Raw genomic sequence first — 24,398 nt, forward strand, 5'->3', positions numbered from 1 at the left:
TTACATCCTTCCGAGATACACAACTATTCAGACTTGTGCTATCTTGCGGATTTTGATTACTGTATCACAATGCAGCTACTCCTTTGTTTTCCATTCCTCAAAGTGGTGTGTGGAAAATTTTATTTCTAAAGCATTATGTTCAGCACGCATGCTCCTGTACACAGTGGATGGCATTGAGAAAGGATCTGATATATGTTACCATTCATTTAATGACTGTACAGGGTAGAATTAGTAACTGGAGGAGAGTTGCAGTGCTCCAGGTGTGGAACAGTATAACTTTCATAGCAGTCATCAAGTGACTATAAGCGGCATATGAAGAGGTAAAAAGTTTACCTGGAAGAATTTTTTTGGCACATAGTACTGTGCTAATTAGACAGCAGAATTGGTTTTCTATACAGCCAGGTCCGCACATTCAGTTGCATGACAATGACGTCTGGGTGCTTGTATACTTCAGAGCTGAAATAGCTGCTGTTGTACATGACCACAGAAATACAGCTGCTTCTTGCTGAAAGAGCTCTGCAGTCAGGAATTATGCTGTGGTTGCTTTTTATTCCTTCCTTATGAAACATCCAGAGAAATGAGTACCTGCTGTCCCAGTGCAGGGACAAGTCACCTACTTGGTTGGGTTATACTGTGTCATTATAAATAAACAGAGGTCTCTTATTGGAACCACCAGCTGCAAAAGTATGGGTCTGCAGCCTGAAGTTGTGGGATTTGGGGTGGTTTTTTCAGCACATCTTATGGCAGCACTGAGATACTGACGTTTCTTTCCAAGTCTCGTAAATGTGCTGTTGTGACAGTAATTGTTCCCTTGGAAAATGCAGAAGATCTGCTGGCTTTGCAATGTGCCTTTCTACTGTTAATTCCAAAACTCATTCAGACCTACTGGAACCTGACGTTATAGGTGCCATTTCGGTCAGAGATTGACTCCCTTCCTTAGCATGTGTTGGAAGGACTGTTCAGCTGTTAACTGAGGAGTCTGAATTCAGACGTAAAATCAGGACTGTGGACAGCCCTCTGGGGAAGTATACTTCTTCCCATTGATCTGTAGAAGGACCTTTTGGTCCTAAATTAGCTACTCTGAATTGAAGTAGTTAGGTGTCTGAAATACACAGTGGCTTTCTGTCTCCCCATTTCCTTAGTCTTATCTGAGAGTGGTGCTGTATTAAAGCCCTGAATTGGATAATCCAGCTTGAGGCCAGTGGGTTCAAAATTACAAGTGAAGTCTATTTGTAGTGATTATACTAATTGTACAGAGATATTGAGAGGGAAAGGAATGTGCATATGGGGAGCTCACTTTGATCCTTTGCTTCCCTGTGCCAAGCGGAGAGGGTCACTAGGAGTAGATGGAGATAATGTTGGAAAAATACTTCAGGTTTCATTCAAGGCTGATGTTGCATTTCAGTCCATGGCACTTTTCATCAGGCTGTCTGAGACTCCCAGCCTATGCAGGAGGTGCTGTTGAGGTTAGGTGGCTGCAGTCAGCAGCAGAGCTGAGCACTGGCGCTGCGAGGAGCAGTGCCCTTCTGCTGGGTTCCTTGTCCTGACCAGCCACCATGCTGGGCACTTGCCAGAAACTCAGAATTTATTGATGAATAAATACATGGGGCAGGAGCTGCCTTTAAACTAGTTGTCAGCTGAGAGTGTGAAATCAGCAACTGATATCCCTGTTATGAAGAACTGATTTCACTTTTGCCCTGTCTAAATGGAATGAAGTCCCACTTCTGCATTTGTGGGACTGTCTGTGCACTCCAGAAAAAGGAAGACGCTCTGCCATGTGAAATCCTGGCTTTGGGGAGGGCATGAGGGGGTGAACAGGTGTGGGTGTGAGTCATATTCTTTATATACCATGTGAGAGAGCACTGTGCAACAACCTATGCATGACAGAATAAAGGAGCATGAAAAAGTTCAGCATTAATCCACTCTGGAAGCCGTTTCTTGCATAAGAGGGATGGCTTGGGTCTGTTGATGTCCAGCTGGGGAAGTGGGGTAATCTGGGTATGACCCTATCATAAGGTGCAAGCTACCTGTCTAGCTGTGACCTCTCTTCAACCTGAATCCCGTGCTTGGAACAGAGTGCCCACGTCTCCTTCTTGGCCTTCTCCTGATTGAGTGGAAACACCTTTAGTCACCTTTAGTTTCCTTGAGCAGGGATGTCAGCTGCTGGCGTGCATAGCTTTTGCTGGCTGGGTTCATGTAGCTCTGAGAGCAAGGGACAATTACATCTTAACCAAACACGTCAACACATATTGCATTGTTAAAAGAAGTAAGCCTTTGAATCCCCAACATGACAGTCATGATCCCACAGTCATTACAACATCAAGCAACAAGTCTGAAAAAGATATTCAGCTTGGTGCTGTTGCTTGAGATGGCTTCAAGCTAGAGCAGCCAAGCTCCATGGGTGGCATGGGACCACAGCTGCGTCCTGTGCTCTCTTCTGAGGTGCTGAGGTTTGAAAGAGTAGGAGAATGAGGTCTCTGATGGGATGCTCTGCTTTGCTTTGGCAAGCCCTCAGGGTATTTATTGCAATAATGTGTTCAGAGGGGAAGTAACATGGCAAATAGCTGCTGTAACTGGAGGTTTCACGGTATCTTCTGTGCTTTGCTTTGAAAATACAAGCCTGAGACTTGACATATGCCAGTATCACTGGGAATGCAGGATGGATCTGTGTTTAATTCCTCTTTGGCATTGGGGTATAAATAAGGAGTATGTGCCCTGGAAATTTTTCCAGCTGCTTGCAGAGAAGCAGTAATGGAAGCTCAGCATTGAGATTGATTGATTACTCACAGATTATAGAGCAGCACTTGCAGACAGTTTTACTGTTTAAACACTGCTTGGTGTTAAACCACTTTTATAGTAGGCTGCAAAGGCAGACGTCCATTTAATCTGTTTGGCTCCTTCAGCACTGCATAATGTCATGAATGGCAACCTTCTCCAGCAAAATGGAAACCTTCAGCTGAGTGATCCAGTGGAAAAGGCTTAGCAGTGAGGGGGAAGCTTGTTCCTCTTAGTGACTCCTTTGGTGAATTTGAGTTTTAACTTTCAGTTGACAGGGTTGATTATAAATTGATAATAGGATAGAATATATATATCCTGGATATAAATCAATAATAGGGTATGAAATTGGTTTCCTAAGATAGCATAAGATGGAGAAGTGGTGTAAGGTATCCTGAACTATCCCTTTATTTGCATCTCATGTATTGGTTTAAAAAAGAAAAGACAAAAAAAGCAGTACTATTGCAGCTTGCCCCTCGGCATACAGCCTATAGGTACTGAGGTTTTGTGGTTAGATCTGTAAGTGCCACTTTTATACTTTGCTTCAGCAGACACTGAAGAACTGCATTTGGCTGTCACACACCCAAGTGCTTTCCATTTTGTGTTACCTCCAAAGCATGGCTGTAGTGACAACAGAGAGGGGAACAGCGCAACCCCCTTTCGTCCTCACAAAATGGGGTTTTGAGAGCCCAGTCCCCACCGGCTGGTCAGGGCTAGTGGGACACGCCGCAGAGCCGACACACGGTGGGCTGGGGCGAGTTAACATCCAGTGGGCGCTTGCCCGAGGACACCTCGTTGGAAATGTCTCCTCAGCTTTCTGATGACAAAATGAGGTTTTTCACTCTGAATGCAAATGATGTGCCACTTCAAACTGGCCCTGCTGGGAAAGTAACGAAGAAAATGCTGCATTGTCTGTCCAGGCAGGCCGCGGCTTGCTTGGAGGGTCGCCTTTGGCTCCCGTTTGCTGCCTGCCGGGAGCCGGCGCCTGTGAGGAGCGGCGGTGTTCCCAGGGCCCGCTGGCCACCGGTGCCGTGGGTGGTGGGGCCGGTGGGACAGGCCCTTCCCTCCTGCTCCGTGACCTGCTATAGGAAGAGGGAGTGACCTCCAAAAGCAGATGTCAGTAATATTGGACTTCCAGAGCATGGCCTGGTCTTTCACTTTAAAATTGTAAACAGGCTAGTGAAAGACGTGATGTTTGAACAGAAAATGAAGAGCAAGCCCTGGCTCTCTGGCAGGCCTGGTGGCTGATGGCGCTGTCAGCAGAGCCTCCTGGCTCTGCCCTCACCCTGGTGACTGAAAACTGAGGCATTATCCCACAGCTTTGCGCTGTGTTTTGGGGGATCTGTGTCACGTTTTGGTGTTCTTCCTATAACCACGCATTTTTCCCCTTACAAACTAATTTTCAAAGACTGAAATAGAGGTTTAAGCTGTCCAGATGCATACAGTGCCGTATCTGAGCTGTAAGCCGTTGGAGATCTGCTCTCCCAGCCCATCAGAACTTTCGCCAGGAGACTGCAGCATGGGCCCCACGTGTGTGCACATGCCATGGGTGGAGGGAGGACCAGAAGCCCTAGGGTGTGAGATTATCTCCATAAGGCAATTTTTTCTGCAAGTGGAATGCAGCTATGTATCACACTGGACGAGTATCATTAGTTTTCATGGGATGTGTCTGGTGTGGACTCATTTTTTTAAAGAAATGAAATGAGCTGGTGACTCTGCTTTGTCAAAATGCCAGTAGCTGTTGCATTTTTCTGCCTAATGGCCTTTGTTTATCTTGTCATTATGAAGTCGAATGTACTTCTGAGTGACTTTTAGGAAGAGACGTCAGCTACTGACACAAACTGACTTTTTAGCAGAAATGATCATCACCTTCTCGGTTCTCAAATGCTTCCTGGTTGTCATCTGCCGTCATTCAGTTATTGTCCCTGAAAATGGTATATGGAAGTATCTTTCTGATCTCTTCTGTCTGGTAAAGCGAGTAAACAAATGCTGCTTGCTGTGATGTAGCATGTTGCAATTGCCTCCTTGCAGTTGTCTTCCCCAACATGCCATAAAAAGCTGCCTGCATTTGTATTATTTCACAGTTGTATTTATCAACAGTTCTCGTTCCAATTTGCTTAGATATGTTTATCAGAAAACCTGATTTACACACTTCATGCCCTGCTCTATGAGGAGAGGTTTATTTTCAGTCAAAATGTCTAATTTGAGAAGAAATGAAATACATTATTATTGTGTGATAGAAAACTCTTCTATGCTTTCTACTAAAACCACATTACGTGTGCATTCTTCTATCTAGCTGTATAGGTACATACCTTAAAATATGCTTTGTCTTGCATTGCTCTCATTTGAAACATAGTCTATGACTGCTCTGTTTTCTCAGATATACGTATGCAAGTGTACTAGTAACGTTGCAAAGCTATTCTGTGTTATGCTGCTGTGGCAGATCTGAATGTCTTGCTGTATGGTCTCTCTAAGCAGAGTCTTTATCCTTACTCTTTGTCCTTGGATTTTTTTTTAAGCTCCCAGAACCCAGGTAGGTGAGCAGGTTTGTGCAAGGTCAGGTCTATTAAGCAGCTGACATCCGTAACACTTAGGCTGATGAAACCCCTTTTTGCTTGTTCCATTTCCGAGCGCCCCTTTTATTGAAGCAAACAGAAATGGGAACTAAGAAGCTTTCTAATGCCATCACTGTAGCAACCTTTTTTATTGCTTGCAGAGAAAAACCTGTAGTTTGAATTAAACTTTTGTTATTAATCTGGGGATAGCCTTGTAAAGCGCAATTGCTTTGGACATATCTGCAATGAAACCTTAAGAGAATTTATCCATTTGATTGATGGCTATACGGAGCAGATTATGTGCTGTATTTTTGAAGCAGAACTGTTGGAAATAAGGTGCAGATAACTGGAATACATTCTTTCTTTATCCAGAATAACTCAGCGATGACAGGTTACTTATCCATTGTGTCCACTATTTTTGCCGACACTTAACCATATTAAGTAGCATAAAGATGCCAGTGCTGAATTAGTTGCTTCTGTAAGACATTGCTTAAAAGTTGTTTTTGTGGTACTTGGAAATGTTGCTGAATTGACAACTTAAGAAAACACCCTTTCTTTCCATTCATTCCACAAGGTACAGGTTTAACAAGGAAATGGGAAAGTTGATCCAACATCCAGAAATGAAATATTACTAGAAGAGATTTTGTGGACTCAATTTATATCAGTTGAAATCTCTTTCTGTCACCCTTCTCCCTGGGCAGCTTCCTCTGTATGTCTTGGCCCTCAGTTGAGAGTCTAGTTATCAAGTGTGACACAGAAGTTGGTATCAAATCTAAATCTGTCTGTGCCTGTGTGGGCTGTCAGTTGAATACATTTTATAGCGTGCCCTTGGATTAAAACAGTGAGTAGTATGGGTCACTCAAGCTTTCAAGATATGCAAGTTCAAAGTAAAAGGACAAGCAAGAGTTGCTTCCCCAAAGGATCACCCCATAAATATTTTTGATAAGTACAAAAGCAGAAGCATGGATATGGCTGCTTGACTGTAGCTATTCATAAATTACAATCCAAGGAAGAGTGCTGTGCTAGCGCTGGCCTTCTCAGTTGATACCTCCAGGCATGAGTCTGCAGAAGAACATGAGATTGCTTTTTGATGTGTGCTGATACATGTTGGGTTGAGGTTTGCTTTTCCTACCATGCCACAGAAATATGGTCCTCAAGCTGGAGACCTTTATCTGATAAGGGATTTAAGAATAAGGCAGAATGTTTGGTTTTTGAATTTGAAGTATGAGAAGTTACCTTTCTTCTTCCTTTCCTCACCTTCCAAGCCAGGTGATATGTTTTCTTAATCAGTAGGTAAATATACTTGCCAGCTTCTTGTTTCTCTACAAGACAGATATATAGAGAGTTATGTATCTCAATAAGTGCCAACAATGCAAAAGAAAGTTAAATAGCATGGTCCCTGAAATACATGAATTTGGTCTGTTTTGTCTGCTGTGCGTTCACATTGCCCCTTCTCAGGAGGTGGCTTAGGTGTGTAGCCAGAGAAACATATCAGGAAAGTGGAGAAAAAAAGAAATAAAAAAGGGAACTTCACAGACCCCTTTCTGGTTTCTGCTTAGTACCTCCCTGTTTTGTGCTGTATTGTAAGCAGTGCTTTAGCAGTAATACAGACAAAGCCTAACAAAGAGACTTGCTTGCTAGCAGAAAGTTGCTTAAAATAACTTACTGAGGATAAAGAGGCTGCCCAGGTCAATAATGCTGTGAAATCCTCAATGCGTAATAGGTCCAGGAGGTTTTGTAGGCATATGGATTTTTAAAAGCTTTAGACTGTTGATAAGGCAGTAAATGTTGTAGTGTGCTGCTAACCTTGTATTGATGGTGCTGGGACAGTTTTATGACGATTCAGAATTTGGCTATAGAAATACTGAAATCTTTGTTCCCTTCAGCAGAACTCTGATTTAAAGTATGAATGCTAGCAAGAAAGGCTTGTTCTTTGTTAACAGATACTTAATACCATTAAGAGTCTTTGTTGTATTTTACTCTTCAGTCGGATCTATGACTGTTAAAAATGCTGTCAAACAACTTAATTGGCTTGCTTTCCTTTAAAGCAATGAAAGCTAATTTATCAAATACAGTGTAATTTATCCCTACCTTCATTATGAATGTAATTCTTTTGGTTCTAGTTTTATGCAACATACTTTTTAAAACATCATCTGAAGGTAATCAATATGAAGCTTATTTTAGACAGTTTTCATTAAAGGTGGTTATCACTCATGATAACTGGGAGAGATTATGTTATCAGTTCACTAATCCTTCAGTTAAAGCAGCAGCTTTCTTGACCGTGCTTTAAACCAAAAAATGGTAATGTGCTGTTTGAAGATGGCCCCTTACATAACTCCAGTTGAAACTTCTATTTTGAGAAATACCTATATGTTCATCTGCTGAGCTGTTTGATCCATGTTCTGCCACATCCACGTGCACAGCTCATAGGGAGGGAGAAGCCCAGGGGAAACGTGCAGGAGCTGGGTGGGGAGGGGAACCGCTGTAGGAAATCCAATGTCAGCCTTTCCACTGCTCATGGAGTAACTCTTTTATTACAGTGTACCTTATACTATGTGGTTTCAGCTTGATGTTTTCTATGTACGTTTGTGAGTTTTTTTAAGAGCAGACATATGTTAGATGGTTCTTCTCAGGAATATCAATCCGTGCTAGTAGTTATGGTGTGTGGATGCATCTTACAGCAGGTATGGAGGCTCACAGTGGACTGCCTCACCAAGGGTGTGCCTTGTTTTGTCTTGCTGTGCAGTTGATGTGGAGTCAGCCGGCTGCAAAACTGTGTGCGGAGAAATTCCTAAAATTATAGTTCCAATTATCTTTCAGTAGTTCTGCTCAGTATACCCATCTAGTTTCCAAATGCAACTCTGGGCTGTATTTGTCTTCAAAAGAATTAGTCCCCTTGGTTCCCTTCCCCAGTCTGACACTGCACTGCAAGCCCCAGGGAGCCAACAGGAGAGTCAGATATGGAGGGAGGACAGGAGGGAAAATCCTTCCTTCTTTTCCTTGGCCCCACCTGGCTGGGAAGTTGGCTGGCGCAGCAAGTACGGTGCTGTGTGTCTCCCCCAACCCAGGCCCAACCTGTCTGTCATCTTTGGCTGGGGAGTCAGGCAAGCTTGCCTCAGTGATGCACCGCTTCCTCCTCCCTGGTGGAAGGAGGGGAGCAGTGCCTGAAGGGCAGCATACCAGACAGAAGACTGCTCCTGAAGCCATGTAGCCTGTATAAGCCGCGATATCTCTGATTTCACTCAACTGCTTTTATAGTAGAAGTTATTAGAGTGATGCTTTATTCCTATCTGAAGTAAACTCGTTTCTTATCTTTGTATGCATCAAAGAGGATATGAACACCGAGCCTTTGTAGCAAAAATTCAGTTAAGTAAGACAGGATCAGAGTGTCAAATCCAACAACTTAATCTTGTAGACGGGTGAAACGAGTGGGAGTTGGCACCTGGAAACAGCAATAAAGTCATCTTAGTTGTCTGCTGTTTGGGGATCTGGGATACAAAGAGATCTGTCTCAAAGATATACCTGGTCTCCCAATGCTTTCTGTGTTTGCTGTCTCTGAGAAGGCTATACCAGTGGAAAGAGTAGCAGTGATAATCATTTATCCTATTGGCTACAGAGATCATGGGTTCTGGCCTAATTTAATGAAGTTTTGGATTTACCTATGCTGTTCCTGCCAGACGACAAACTGATCCCTTAGCTCTGTGCTTCCAGCCACCACCCAACAAGTTGGAAGTTGTTACCTGAATAAATGAAGTTGTGATCAGTTTCATGGACTGGAGAAAGGAGGTTGGCACATGCAACACATTCTGCGGGCTAACGCAAAGTTCACATTGATCTGCAGTTCACTTTGCATTTTGCCTCATCAGACAGTACCAGTTTTGAGCAGAAAATCTTCTCTGTCAGCACCCAAAGTCAAAAGTGTTTCATTTAAGCATACTTAAAGCTTACTTGAACTCTACTTTCCTTAAGTAAGAGTCTAGCAAACCTGGGGTACAAATGTGTTACCACTAATATTCATCTTGGTTCTAAAGGATCCAGGATTCCTCTTCATTTAGAGCAGTTTACAACCATCCTCTGAAATAGGTTGCATGTGTTTATGGGAGAGAGGGAAGTTCCTTCAGCTAATAGCACACATTTTTAGAAAGATCAAACAGATTTTAGATCTACCAGTAGCCATTTTTCCACTTGTGGGGAGCTCTGGTGGGACATCACCAAGGGTCCGCTGACTGCAGGTGGTAAACAGAAGTGGCCACTGAGAGATTTGTGGACCATGTTGTTGAACGAGTAAGTCCCTATTGAATAATAGATTATGCATTCAAGAACTGGAAATGCTTCACTCCTTAAACTGCAAAGACTGATTCTGTCTCACCTTTGACAAACTTTGGGTGCCATACATAACCTTTGCTAGTAATATTTAATTGGTGGTTAACGGAACTTTAATAATATAGTAGTTTTGTCTATAATTTCCCTGTTTATGCCAAAGGAATGTAACTGATTGAGACAGTTTATTGCCAATTCTTGCTACTAATGGCAAAAATATCTTAATTTAAATGATTTCATGCTAGTTGATTCTGGGTTCATCACGTGGGTTTGTTTTGCTAAAATCCACAGGCTGGAAAGGAATCAATATGGGGCTTTTGAAACTGGTGGAGGTTTGCAGTGCTCCCACTACGATTGATTACAGCTGCTTTTGTAGGGCTTTAAAAAGAACAATCTGTATTAAAAACATCATTCTTTGGTATGAGCTCAAACAGCTCCAAATAGGTTTCCATGGGGGCTGCCCTGCAATTTGACCACTTCAAGGGGCTGCAGTAATCACCAGTGGGCCAGGGCAGCAAGGCAGAGGAAAGGCTATTAGGTGGGGAGTTATTGGCATGCATGCCGAAGAGGTTACCCTGGCAGCTTTAATCATTCATCCACATTCTCAAGAGGAGGGAGGAAAATGTAAGTGTTAGTTCTTCTGATTGATTAGGGAAGAGGATCAGAAAAATACGAAAGGAGAGGGGAGGTATGCATGGAAGAGCCAGCGTGCATTAGATTTAAAAGCAGTGACTGGGGCAGGTACATGTAGTTATGACCTCTATGCCAAAAGCTACCTGCTTCTCCCGTTACTGTCAGACTTGTGACTGGTGATTCAAAGACAGGCTAACCTCTTCATTCAGCATTTTCAAAGGAGTACATTTAGCTTCTTGGTCACGGCTGTGCCTTAAATTTAACCTGTCTGCACATGGGCTGTTGTGTCCTTAAAAAACTGATTAGCATTTTGAGCCGTGACAATGATTTGCATGGTGGTTTTGATCCTATTTTTGGTGAGACCGAAGGGTGCTTTTTAGAAAACGTGCAGAAAATTGCTATGCTAATTGAGATAAATCAATCTGTGATGCACATTGCTGGCTGCTGGCTTCTGATGCTGTTTCGCCTGCACATTGCCCTTTAATATTTCAGTCTGAAGTAGCAGTTCAGAAGCTGATTCAGCTATAGCCCTTCTAAAATAGTTTCCATGTTGTATTGTGCCTACGTCAAAGGCAAAGTTGAAGAATAAACTGTTCTTTGCACCAAATGATGCTTGGCATGAAAGCTGAAAGGGCTTTGAATCTGTTAATTTTGGGATTCCTGGAGAAACTTGAGTATTAAACTTCTGCTTTTACGTGGGAAACAAGAATTGCTGTGTACTGTACCTTGACTGTTAAGCACGTTTTCAAGGTAAAAGAGACAACTAAACTGCAGTATTCAGTTCTGGGTTTCATGTACAGGGAAAGACCTGTTGGTGTGGAGTCAGGGAATGTGATAAATCAAGGGGTTCACATAAACAGCACAGGAGTGCTGTTTGCTTGCATGGGTATATCAGAGTTTGCTGGGCCCTTCTATCATTCTAAGTAGCTGGTTTTAACTTGAAGTAAGTTTATGTGGTCATTGGATTAGGAAGGTCCCTTGGTCCTAACCTGTAGCCTGTGTACAGGTGATCTCACCACGCAGCTCTCTGGCAGTAGGTCTGGGGAATGACCAGTGGGGCTGGTCCTTTCTTAGGCATGGGATTTCAGCATGGACTGCTGTAGAACCGCAGGAAACTTTAATTGCTGGAGAAGAAAAATAAAATGCTGCAGTTTCATATCCTGTGATCTGGATACAAGCTTTTACTTGCTGAGTCATGAGATGAGGCTGTGGGACTTCTATTGAGGAGTCTCTGCCCAGGTGAAGAGGTACTCTTCTTCACTGGGGTATAGTGGTGGCTGAGATCCACAGAGGTAAAGGTTTTTGTTCCAAAAAGTGCTGTATAACTGAATGAAGATGTATATGTATTGTGCAGGGTGGATGATGAAAGCATCTTTTGTAGGAGCAGACCCAGCTACGCTCTCACTCAGCTAGTAGTCCTTTAATACTGCTTCCCTAGTTGGATAGCCTCGGAGGGATGTTGGGTAACTGATGAGGATCTCTTTTTGTTCACTTACTCAATACCAGTTGTGGCTGGAGAGCACAGAGCAAGTAGTTTGATCTGTCCTTCATCACAAATCATGCTGGTGGTACTCATGCGTAAGGATAGAAAGCCCTGCCTGATCTTGCTGCTGTGCTTGCTTGCCTCCCTCCTACGTCTTCATACAGCAACCTTTGTCCCACCCTGGGCAACAGAGTTTGTGGATAAGGGATTAGATTAATAAAGTTCGGTCCCTGTGTGCATCTACTAGACAAATGATGCACAACTGGAAATCAGACCCTGTGAAAAGTGGAAAGATACAAGCTTTTTCCATTGGAATTGATTTCAAACAGGCCAGAACTTTAGAGGACATTTATTTCTCTCCTTAAGGCAGGACAAGCCTCACCTCCAAAGCTGTAAGCAGGCCAAAGACCCACTACGCAGATCTGTGAGCCTTTGTGATGGGAAGAAAAGCATTTTCAAATAAGCTTGAATAAGTTCTTCTTGTTACCATTTTAAGTTCTGTTATCACATAATGTACCATACGGCATGTAATTAAACATTAGGGGATATTTCTAAAGGCACAGATAACTGTTAGAACACAGGCACGTGAATTGCTATGACTTTGTGAAGAGTGAGAACTTAAATCTATCAACTGCAGCACTGTAATTTCTTTGGTGCGGGGCTGTTAAATGAACAGTAGCTGATGTGGTGATGGTTTCTTGGTGTCTTCTTACCCCAGGGGACTCTTTGCCTTGGAGTGTTTCTCTGTGAGCACCATGGATGTGGTGTATTTTCTTTAGTGTGAGCTGTGACATGGACAGCTGAAATGCCTGACAGCGGCAAGAGTTGTTTTATTAATGCCGTCCCTGTCAAATATGCCTCTGTTTTGGTAATTAGTCTGGCGTAACAGACTGTGTGCATCTTAAAAGCCAGCATATTTTGACTCTTGGCTCTGACATGAGGCAATCTCCGTAAATCAGCTTTTTTGGTAGACTCCTCTATTGTTGGATGCTAGCGGTAGTAGAAGCAGTTTGCAGTACTTGTGTTTATTTTGGGCTCTCCGCCTTTTCTCAGCAGCCACGAGCAGTCAAACCCTTTCTTTATCTGTCATGAGAGATTGGAGGCCTAAAGCTATAGTTTTGTGCAGCATCAGGAAGTTCTACATGAGGTACAAGGAGCGTGAATAATCTTTCTGGCATGTGCTCCGGCCGTGGTGGCGGCTCTGCACTGCACCAGACAGGGTCTCAGCCTGCTGCACTGCTGCTGGCACCAGCGCCATCCCCACGGGCAAACACCCGACCTACAGCTCTAGTAGGGACACCTGTACAGAGTCGATATACTTTTCAGCCTTACCTGAAGAAGGGCAGCAAACTTCCTCTAAGATTTTAAAAATAACCTTTGGAAACTAGCTTTCCAGAATGAGTCACAGCTTGTTATTTAATTGGCCAAAGCCAGCGGTGGGGGTGGCAGTAGCTTTGGCAAATTTGGTCCAGGCAGTCCCCAGCGTAAGGGTGGTTTTCACACTGGGCACGTGGATGAGCAGGACTGGCACAGAAAGGCAGCAGCCTCGGGGTGTGCTTGGAGGCTTTTAGGCTGTTCCAAGGTAAAACTGGGGGATGGGAACCATGTCAAAATGTTGTGGGGGAAATGAGCACTGCAGATGTTGGCTTCTATATGAAACCCTTGCTCTCAAACTTGGAAAATTCAATCTGGGGCCTGTTGTTATGGAAGTAATATTTTTTGCTGTGATCACGGTTACACAGACCGTGGCATAGGGCAGCTTTCCTGCAGCCAGTACCCACTCCACTGACATCACCATTGTGCAGGCAGTACAGTTTCTCCAAGGAAGAAAATGGAGAGTCTTTAGAGTGCTGTGCTTCAGTTACATCACTAATTATTAGTGTGTTATTTCTCAAAGAATCCCACAACTGCCTGCCACCATGCCTCCCACCGCTGCTTCTGCTAAAGGGCCCACTGCAGCAGGTGGGGTTTGCTGGGAAGAGTTTGGCCTGCGAGTCCTTAAAAGTGGCCACCACCACCTTGGAAGGAAATAATAGGAGTGACTTCTCTGTTTTCATTCTGTGCCCAACTGTCGGGCATGTCAGTGACAGGAAAGGCAGGCATCTGTACTAAGACAGTTAGTGGCAAACATACTTTGTAACATAAAATCCTCATTCAAAATTACGTGTTTGCAGCAAGGTGTATGTGGGCCACATAGGGATGTGCAGGCTGAAGGAGGTTGATGAGCATTGTCCGAGCCACCAGAGGCTCATCTCTGAGAACCCGTAACACATTGAGAAATGGAAGGTGGATGCTCTCCTGCTTCGCACATTTCTCTGGGAAAACCTAGTGCTCCAAGATGTAAATCTGATTTTCAAGTTTTGTGCTGTAGAGGTGTTTTTTTTGTTGTTGTTTAAAATCATGACTTTTATTCCTGGACAAGGTTAACGAACTCTTAATGGGTCAGTCTCACCGGTGAAGTAGCTTTCCTGGTGTGATGAGGGAAAGCAAAGAAATGGCGAGCAGCGATAGGAAGACACCTGCCAGCTTTGAGTCTGGCAGTACTGAGGTCTGTTGGCTGGCAGATCACAGTTCCTTTTGCAGGAAGCCTAGAGGGAAATACAGCTTCTCCTTCTCACAACTACCTTTTCTCCAGCCTTCAATGGGAGTCTCTGCAATGGTTCTTGGGCTTTAGATGAATGCATTCAGATAGTTAGCTTTCCAAAAATGTAGTGTATGTGAAGAATACATCACTTCAGTGGACTCAGACTCACCAGCTGAGCATGCTTTGATACAAGGACGTATAGAACAGCAGTATCTGTTAATAGAAGAAGATAATCTGTTTTCTTTCTCCTTACATATGAGATCTCTGCCTAATTAACAGCTGTAATGCTTGCAAAATTTAAGAGCCTTCTGGCTTAGATATTTTTGATATAACATCACTTTTAAAATATTAGTCTTTGGTTCTGTGCATACTAAACGGGCTACATCCGAAAGACTTCCATCTGGGGAAAAAGGAGGCAATGTACCATTAATAACCCAGCTGCAAACCTCAAATTCTGTCCCATACATACACCCAAAAGGCAGAGAACAGAAACTTGAGTGCATCTGTAAATAATAAAATGTTTCCTTCCATGTGTCAGTTACTCCTTGCTCTTCTGAGTTTCAAACAGCCACGACAGACATGGTAGATGTTACTTCTTCACTGCCTCTCACACCAGCTTTCTTGGCTTCATCCTCGTGGCATAAAAGTCTTCAACATCTTACTCCTAAATCACCCTCACGTAATGGGAGGGCTGACTGTAACAGCAGGACTGGAAAAGGGAAATGGGTCTGACAGGGCACTTTATACTTTTTTTTTTTTTAATGAAGCCCAACCCTCCTGTTGTCTGAAGATTGTTTTCACTTTTTTGCCATTGTAATTTTGATGAATGGTTTAGGCCTTTTGTGAGATGATGAGTCAGAAAAGCTTTTTGCTTTTTTCCCTCTCTCATTTAGTGTTAGAATGAGGTGTTTTTTTTAAAACGTTCTGCATGATCTAGATTTATTAAATTAAAAATAATTTAAAATGCAAGCTTTAGTAAAATAAAGACTTTGAGATTTCAAATTCAACTTAGTACAGGTATGGAAATATCATTTAACTAGTACTTAATGGGTGCTAATCTAAACTACATCCATGAAATTTAGATTTATGTCAGTGTAGTCAATAACCAGAGAGGAATCAGTGACCATTGGCATGTAGCATGTGAAGTATTTAGGTCACAGGATTTTGCAGCATTATATTCTTGGAATAAAAACGTAAGTGGGATAACAATGATGGACAAGAATGCAATCTCTGTCAGGAGGTAATGAGCAGTTTTTGTGGCTTCAGGGCCAGATTAAAGGACTGATAACAGAGACATCCTTGCCTGGTGTTCCTGCTGTTTTAATAGATCTGAAAGTAAGGCTGTTACATAAAAGTGACATGAGGGCCCTCATTTCAGTTGTTAGCCATAGGAAATAGTCCCTTAAATATTTGGCCTTCCTAATAACTAAAAATAGATTTATGTAGTTAGAATTTGCAGACTTTTTTATTTTTCCCCGTAAGCATATTGAAGTGCTAGTAGAGACCTTTCTGTGTCCAAGCTACTGACAACAGACTTATTTTTCCAACTTATCTTTTGTGAACACCCTGGAAGTAGTCCACGGGCCCCCATGGTTTCCCAGCTGACAAGTGAGAAAACATTTCTAGAGCAAGTAAAATCAAATTTGTTTTTACATACCGTAAAATTGCAAAGCACGGCTTCAGTGCTTGATACTCACTTAAGCTCCGTGAAAGATTCTTTTATTTTCATTAACCATCTCTCATTTTTCTAAGCTTAGAGTTTTATTAGAATTATTTTTTAACCCTGTGCATTTTTCGTTAACTGTTGGGCTTTTCTTTTTATTCTTAACCTTAAGGCAGTTTTCATTCCAAGTAGCCTAAGGCAGCTACGTTCTTCTGAGCAACTGGGAAAAGAGGTGCAAGCTGTGGATGTAGAGAGGGTGACCCTATCCCAAGTCTACTAGCCAGCTGACAAAGAGAGTCTGTCTGGGGACAGTGCAGTGCATTTATCTATGCAAATGCTTGGGGATTTTTAAGCTTGAGTATGCTTCTTTGTGCCTTTGGTTTGAGAGGGTGCTCGTGTCCTGCCTGAGTTCCACTAGACAAGAATTATTCATACTGAAAATAGGCTGAAGCAAGGGGCTGCGGCCAGAGAAGCTGCAGAGCATCTTCCTCAGATGGAGCTTGATGTCTGATCTGAATGCATGTGGAGTTCACTGTACCATATATTTCCCCCTATAGTAAATATTGTACTGGGTCTCTAAGACTGTGGGGAATAGTTTTTGCATTCTGATAGAGTTGTGCCATCCACAATACCAGATATTAAATAATGCTTCACATTGTATCCTTTTCATCCCCAGAATAAAATACAATGGATGCTCAAACTGCTGCAGAAAACTACCCAGGCTTTTTTTCCACTTCTGTTCCTCTGTTTTCAGCTGGTTTAAATCTTGAGAACATCTCAACATAGCTAGAAATGAAACCTTTTGGCAGCTGGAAAGCCATGATTCATTGAAAGAAAGGGAGTGGATATGATGGTAGGGAGCCTGGCTGACCAGGCGCTTGCAGCTGGGTTGGGTTAGCTGCTCAGCTGTCTTACAAAAACTGAGTCTTTGGAAGAACTATCAGGGATCATTTCTGTTTTCCCTGAAGCTGGAAGGAGCAAGGAAACAGGGTTGTTTGTTTTGGGATAGGGCTTTTTTGGGTTTCATTTGGGTTTTGAAATCTGCTAAATTTGCTTCTGATACAGACAGAAGTGGGAGATGGCCTAGGGAATAAATTGATTGGTAAGTTCATATTTTTATTCAACATTAAAAATTGTGGGCATGGATGTGTGATGCTTCTGTTCTCATGCAGACTGGTTTTTATGCACTAACATTTGCAAATGCAGGCTTTTTCTCAGCTGTTGCCAAATGTTATTGGCAATTTTCATTGTTAGGAAATTTCTCCAAATAGGTCTTGAAATTTTTTTCTGAGCTTGGTGTTGGGTAACATTTACTGCCTCTGATAGCTTTTGAATATTGTATGCTTTTTCTATACTCATGGTCAGCCACCTGCATTTCCTTTTAAATCTGCTTTGTTTTTTCCTGCCTGATATTGCAGAGTGGGTGGTTTTGTACCATCATTGTGGCTGAAAGTAAAACGGGGCAAAGTGGCTTGGTCCATTGTGGCAGCCTGCTGAACAGCAGGATATTTGTCCCGTGACAGGGAGTTGTTTTCCTATATGGAAACGCTCTCAGCTGCGTCTTGATTACAATACCACCTATACACCTACCAACATACTTCAGGCCTTCCTTTGGAGACATCTTTTAAAGGAATTAAGTCATTTGATGGTGACCACACATTGTTTTGAATTTCTGCTTTGGACTGCAGCCAGTTCCAAGCAGACCATGTGAACTCGCAGCAGCAGATGAGAGCAAGCCTTTTGTAAACCTATCTTAAAAACAGGGCTTTTTTACTACCTCCCCGCCATATTCAAAGCTGCTGTAGCAAGAGTAGACTTTGACCAAGTATTGTGTTGTTTTTCTTTTCCTCTGTAGAAGAAAAACAGGCTAACACTGTTTTAGTTCAGAGCTGTTCAGAGAAGTGTTAGGTACCCCCAGTGCAAAGGTCTTTCACTCTTAAATACTCTGATAGTCAAGATGGCCTTTCTGCTTTCCATAATCCATTTTTATTGTAGATCAAACTGAAGAGCAGCTTTCTGCTGTGAAGAAGCTTAGAACAGGAATCTGTTGCCAAACCTCCCCCCCCCCCAAAAAAAAAAAAAAAAAAAAAAAAGTCACACATCTTCAACAATTTTCTTTAGACAGAGCTCTGGGAAAAAATTTACCTCAAAAAGTCAGATGTGGGTGTGGGTCTTTGCATACAGGAGTTATCTCTTTCACAGTTTGCTACCCCTTCAGGAAAGCTACAGTTGAATGTTAGATAGAATAAAATGAGCAATCAATGCCGTGCAGTAAAAAGTAAGATGGGAACCCTTGGGACTCAGAATAGCAGGTTTGGGTGCTTAAATGAGATACAGAACAAATGCTTTTTGATGTAGTATTTTGGTATTCGGCTTTTTGAATTCAAGCTCCATTTGCATCTGTCATACTTTTTCAGCAAGTCCTGGCAAATGGGCATTCACAGAAATGCTGGCATAAGTAATAGTAGTAATAGCGGCAGGTGCCATCTCGGTCATCAAGGATACATGGCTCCCGTAAGGAAGTTTATGCTCTGCTGAGAAAGCACAAGCTGCTGTGGGGGAAGACAATTTCCAGTCTTTCAAAGCTTGAACTGTCAGTCTAAAAGGATGACTGATACCGTGTTCTAGTATCAGCTCATTTTAGCAGAATCTCTCATTAGTAGGAAAATACTTCTAAAAATGTGGTGAAAGTCACAAGAAGCCAACTTTTTAGCCTGTTGAAGCTACAGCTAAATTTTAGAAGAGATGTGTTCATTTAAAATTGGAGCATCATGTCTGACCAAAATTTTGGAGATTTGCTGTCTGATCCGGCTGGAAGTGTCATAACCCTTAATCAACACTACTGTCTTGGAAACATTTGTATTCTGTAGTCCTAGTTGTTTGCTCTAACTTGTAAAGAGTTTCATGAGGTTTGGCTCAATATACCTCTGAGATGGTTTTTGATACACACTCTTGTTGCTTCCCATTTGAAATCAAATGACAGACTTCACGTAACAGCCTATAGATTTGTATATTTGAGATCTTGACAGAGGGCTTCAGTCCTGGGATTTGCTGCTTTCTTGTTACAGAATCTCTGCAGAGTACATTGCAAATCCTATTTATTCATTCATGCATTTAATGAGATGAAGTGTGATTTGCTTCCTAAAGATAGGGTGGTTTCTTAGTTTTCATTGTGCAGCCTTGAATTTCTCTTTATGATGTTATTCTTACAAATTTCTTTAACAGCTTAGATGAATGTATTGCATAAACTGAAAGTATAAACTGTTCAGTGTGCCATCATCAACTTTGGAAATAGGAGTGAAGATTAAGAGACTGCTGTGCTAGAGAACTGTTATCTTTTTAACCATTCCCTCTTATCTGTTTTCCAGAGAGCAGATTTGACCTCTGATAAAGATTTATACCTTGACAACAGCTCTGTTGAAGAAGCATCAGGCGTCTATCCAATTGATGATGATGATTATTCTTCTGGGTCAGGTTCAGGTGAGACAACATGTCACAATTTGATTTTAAAAAGCATAAGAAGTAATGCAATTATTTGAGCAAGAGCTGTGCAGTTTTCCTTTGTAAACTGGAGATGTTACTTTCGGTATCACAAGTTCTTGGCGCGCTCTGTTTACAGAGCACCGAGCACCCCTGGGGGCTGAGTTTTAAATATTAACTCTCTGCTTTTTTTCTCTTACTCCTTAGTTGCATCATTTCACAGCGTTATTTTTTCTTTGCTGTCTCTCTGCTTTCCCTCTAGTTTCTGTGTAGTTCTCTCTGGAGTTTAGAAATAAGGATTAGAGAAGGCTTAGTTCTCCCATGACATAATGCTAATTTAGCAGTCTGTAAGAAAACATAGCAGCAGCAATCTTGTTTTCTCTTACATGCATCCAGGTTCACATAAACATGGTATCTGTTCTTTTTTCTTGTTGTTTTAAATTTAGAAGTCTAGGTACTGCCAAAACCATGGGTTTTCTCTGAGGTAATTACATCCATACAGTGAATAAAGAAGTTCTTAAGCATAACATACTGAGTTCTCACTCTTAAACACTCATTAGAGACATGTCATGTAGCTAGCTCATAATTTTTCAAAAAGCTGTCAATGAAACCTCATTAATCGTTTCTCTTAGAAAGCTTCTTTGTGAAGTATCTTCCAGACTAGCTGGGAGGCTCCAGCCATTAAAAGCTAAGTGTAGGATTTTATGGTAGTTCTGGAAGAGAGATTTCCTTATTATTGTATTTGTTGAGCTGTTGTGGAAATCCCATTTGTTTCCCAAGTGTGTTACTTGTTTGTTATTTCACTTTTTGTAATCTGTCTTTTTATGTTTATACATAGTTATGGATTTTTGAAGGATGACCCCCTCTTGTAGCACTTTGTCTTTGTTACCTTGTAAGCCACAGCTGAGATTTTTCGGGTGGATTTTTGTGTTTCCTGTCTTTTGGTGATTCAAAGATATATTAAATGCAGGTGATATCCTGCATTTTTGGGAATCCTCCAGAGGGGCAAATTGACATTCCAGTGTGATCAGAGGCTTAATTGGACGTTCCTGCTGCAGACTTCTTTGAGGGGAAATTTAACATTTCATTTGAAAAAAAAAAAAAAAGTTAAATTAACAAGTCATTGATTTCATCCAGTTCCTAGGACTGTCTAAGTAAAATTGTGATCTACAGGAAAATCCTGATCTACAGGAAAATTGCCCTTTCGGTCAGCATCCCATTCTGTCATGTCTTCAGATGCCGGTGACTTTGTAAGCTTCAGGGAAGGAGACAGGTTGACAATAAATAGTGGTATGGAGAATGGTCTGATTTGGGTTTTTTTCCATCCCTCTGTGTAGTCTGGCTGTTTCTAATATGGATGATTCAAAATGCAGCCCTGCTTTTGAAGTGGAAAGGAGTATACAAGAACTGGCTTCAGATTTTATTAACCCATCTCAGTGATAAAAGTGGAGCCAGAAGGACAGAAACTACCTCTAGACTTCACCAACAGTAATGCACCAACAATTACGCCTTGGCTTTCTCTTCTCTTTTCCTGTGCTCAGCCTTGACTGTGGGTGGAAGATAGAGTGTATAATGCACTCTTGCTGCCTCTGGCAGTCTCTTTTTCTTTCCTACAAGAAAACAGGAAAAGTCTCATGTAGACTAAGAGTAGCTGGATGCCCCTCCAGAGAGCTCATGTGGCAGTACCTAAATCTACTACTTTTGAACAAAGGAAGAAGTTCAAATAATCTTCTGAGCAATCTTTGGACCCAGTTTTATTCACTTAAAAAAAAGTCTCAGGAGGGAAGCATATTAGGATCCCCTGCACCCTACTCATCCTATACTTACTTCTGTCTCCATCTTATGAAGTAGAAAGTGTCCTGCAGATGTACCACTGATCAATTTTCCTCATGTTATGTTGAATGTGTTCCTCTTTACTGCATGCTCAGTGGCATAGTGTTCCAGCAGGAAGAGCCTTCACACACAAGAGTGGTTTTCTTGCTATGTGATTCCACTCCAAGCAAACAGATCCAAGATGACAACATGCTGACTCCTTTCCTTGCTATGAAAATTGTTAGCTGCCACCAGGCCTTTGGAGATAAACAGGAATTGTCAGCACCACCATTAATGCCCTTGCAGATCTTCAAGCAGCATTAACATGGACAAATGTCACTGTAGGCATGACATATTTCAAACAAGAAATTGGCTGAGGGCTTATTGTAAGGAGAAAAAAAGGTAATGGTGTTCTTTTTTTCTTTCCTTTCATAGCCGCTTTTAGTCTTCATGTACATTCAGCTACTGTTGTGCATTTGCCCAAGTGTTCAGTCTGAATCTGTTGGTCAACAGTTTCCAAAGGAGCCATGCCTGCTTCCTGATTGTCCTGTATCAATAGCAGAATGTCTGTAGTGATTTCATTATTCCATTGTTTCCTTCTTGCGGTCTCCATCTATAAGGACATGCCTCAGACTGTCATCACTCTTTTTAGTGCTGTTGTTTATATATAGCATAATAATAATAATAACAAAAGAGTAAAAATAGTTTTCCTGCCTATATACAACTTGAAATGCTTTTATAGCTACTGTTACTTTTTCCTCTGGCATCAAAGATCTTTACTGAGCCTTGGTCTTGCAGGTACCTGGAAGTGGCTGCTAAGCAGCACAACTACCCTTACATTAAGCAAAGGTACCATCTCTGTCAGATTTATCTGCAAGTTCTTTAGAAAACTCTGCTTCTTGTGTCTTAAGGTACTCATGGTAGACAAGTCACTGCAGTGTATATATCAGTATCTCATGCAAATTTTTCCTTCTCCTTTTTTTTCTTCCCCAGCCTAATATTTGTCAGTCAATAGCAGCTTGAGTTGAGGTTAGCTTAGGATGAACTAGGTCTAGACTGACATTGCAGCTGGGGACTATTCTTGGAGGAAATTTATGGTGGTGGGGTTGGAGCTTCTCCAAGAAACACAATGCTCTTGGCTGTTGACTCAACAGGAAGCTGAAGGTACGCTCCGAGGCTGGAAGGCGGTTCAGGAGTCCAGTGGCAGTGTGGTACGGGGCTGGGTGACAGGTGGTGGCATGGCCAGGGGGGCCATGGTTCTGGGCGGGGGGGAATGGGACCGGGGACACATGGGCGCTCTCCCAGGTGCTGAACAGGAGCCAGCAGGAGGGCCATGGCCAACGCTGGGTGCTCCTGGTGTGCTTCCCTTCCTGGGGTGCAGCAGCACAGCAAGGATTCATTTTCCATTTCCTAAGGTTGGACTGACTCATAAGTGTCTTTCGTATTGGCCTGGAGCAAGATCTTCTGTCCACCTGTTATACCAGCCCCAAACATGTCTCGTGACGTTGACTGCCTGGTTCTCCAGGTATATTAACATTAAAACCTATTGTGATACTGTTTGAAAGTGTGGGTTTGTGGTGCTGGGCAGAATCTTATATGTCAGTATAGTTAGAACGCTTCCTTTTATTCTTTCTTCAAGTTTTGTTGGGGGAAGTTTCCTTCCTCAGGTGGGAAATATCAGAGACGCAGCATCCTTCCACTGTCTCCATTTATTTCAGCTGCAGTTCCCTGATACGGCACTAGTAATGTTTACAGTGTCGTCTCTTGCCTAACACTATGTTGATTAAAGGTTGCATTGGGGACTTTTCATGTGAATGGGAGTGAGATAAGCGAGCTAAAAATGTGTTATTCTGGTAGGTGTCACATGGATCGTAGAGATGGAAGGTGTGAAAGAGATGGTGGGTATGTGTGTGCCCACCTTAAGACAAGTTTGTGATGGTAGTACTCCCAGAGTGTGATGTGCAACAGCAAATAATCGTGATGACAAAAGATAGGGTGAAATGATTGGATTTGTTTGGTAGGAAGAATCAGTCACGGGCTGCTTTGCAAGTAAGAGTGCTAGCTACCATGGGCTTTTTGTAGTATACAATAACTTAAGCTGGCACAGTCTTGATTTCCTGACAAGTTTCCTCAAGCCCCAAGACTGTGAAAGAGCATTTGTGTTTCCATTATCCAAGAGACAGGTAATAGATACATCACTGAGAGCTACATTAGATATTTCCAACACTACAGCACAATTTAGAGCTATTTTGACCACTATGAAGACAGCAATTGGGCATCCTGAAGAAGTTGCAGTGGATAAGACAGTGTGTGATGGTTGAGAGCTCTCAACTCTTTACCACAGAGATGGCTATGAGTTTAATTACTGCAGAGATTTTTTGGTGCCCTCATTAACAGGGCAGTATCTATTTGTAGAGGGACTCATGGCAGTTAATACCCAGCACTGCCACCCAAGCTAGCCAAATCCAGAAAACATCTAAAGAGACAGTAATACTTTCAAGAGGAAGAGGTTAAGCTCTTATATTCCAACCATTTCACAGTATTCATCTTAACAACCTATTTGGAAGTTATGCTCATGACATAGACTCTATAGTTAATATTTCCAGTCTTATTTGGATTCAGGGAGGGAGGTGGGTTTCTTTTTTTTTTTTTTTCCTTTTGGGGAACATGATACTATGTGGAATGCTATTGCTGTGTTCTGGAGAGCATTAGAGAGGTTTTTTGATCCTTCAGTCTTATTTACAAGTAATTCTGAGAACACTACTGTCAGTAGTGCCTTCCCCTTGTTTAGACCTACTCCATGCCAAGCAGAGACCTGTCTAGATAAAGCTAATTAGAAAGCAGGAGCCGTGGGGGTGTGTCTGAGCCAGTACCCAAGTCAGGCCTAAATGACAGGTGCCCTGATGTTTTTGGGTTTGTCGGGATTCCCCTGAGGCCATACAGAAGAGGAGCTGGGTACTTTTAGTGCAAACCTAGCAACTAGTTCAGGAGTTAGATTAGTCATCCATTTATTGAGAGACCAGAGGTTTGCATCCTTTCTAGCCAGTGAGGTTCAGACCTGTAACACTCACCATTTTATCTGGCAGACACAAC

General features: G+C 42.3%; 1 protein-coding gene across 3 annotated transcripts in view; it reads left to right on the forward strand.

Annotated features, from left to right (window-relative positions):
• SDC2 (syndecan 2) overlaps positions 1–24,398 on the forward strand; it is a 59,352-nt gene that overhangs the window by 28,365 nt on the left and 6,589 nt on the right. For 2 of the 3 annotated variants that reach the window (XM_040588460.1, XM_040588458.1), the window contains exon 2: positions 19,382–19,493. In XM_040588460.1, the coding sequence (XP_040444394.1) occupies positions 19,382–19,493 (112 nt within the window). Of the gene's footprint in view, positions 1–10,854; positions 15,077–19,381; positions 19,494–24,398 lie in introns of those variants that run through there. The other variant, XM_040588459.1, reaches the window with a different exon arrangement.

Source organism: Falco naumanni, chromosome 3 (genome assembly GCF_017639655.2).
Source record: "Falco naumanni isolate bFalNau1 chromosome 3, bFalNau1.pat, whole genome shotgun sequence".
In the NCBI taxonomy this organism is placed as follows: domain Eukaryota; kingdom Metazoa; phylum Chordata; class Aves; order Falconiformes; family Falconidae; genus Falco; species Falco naumanni.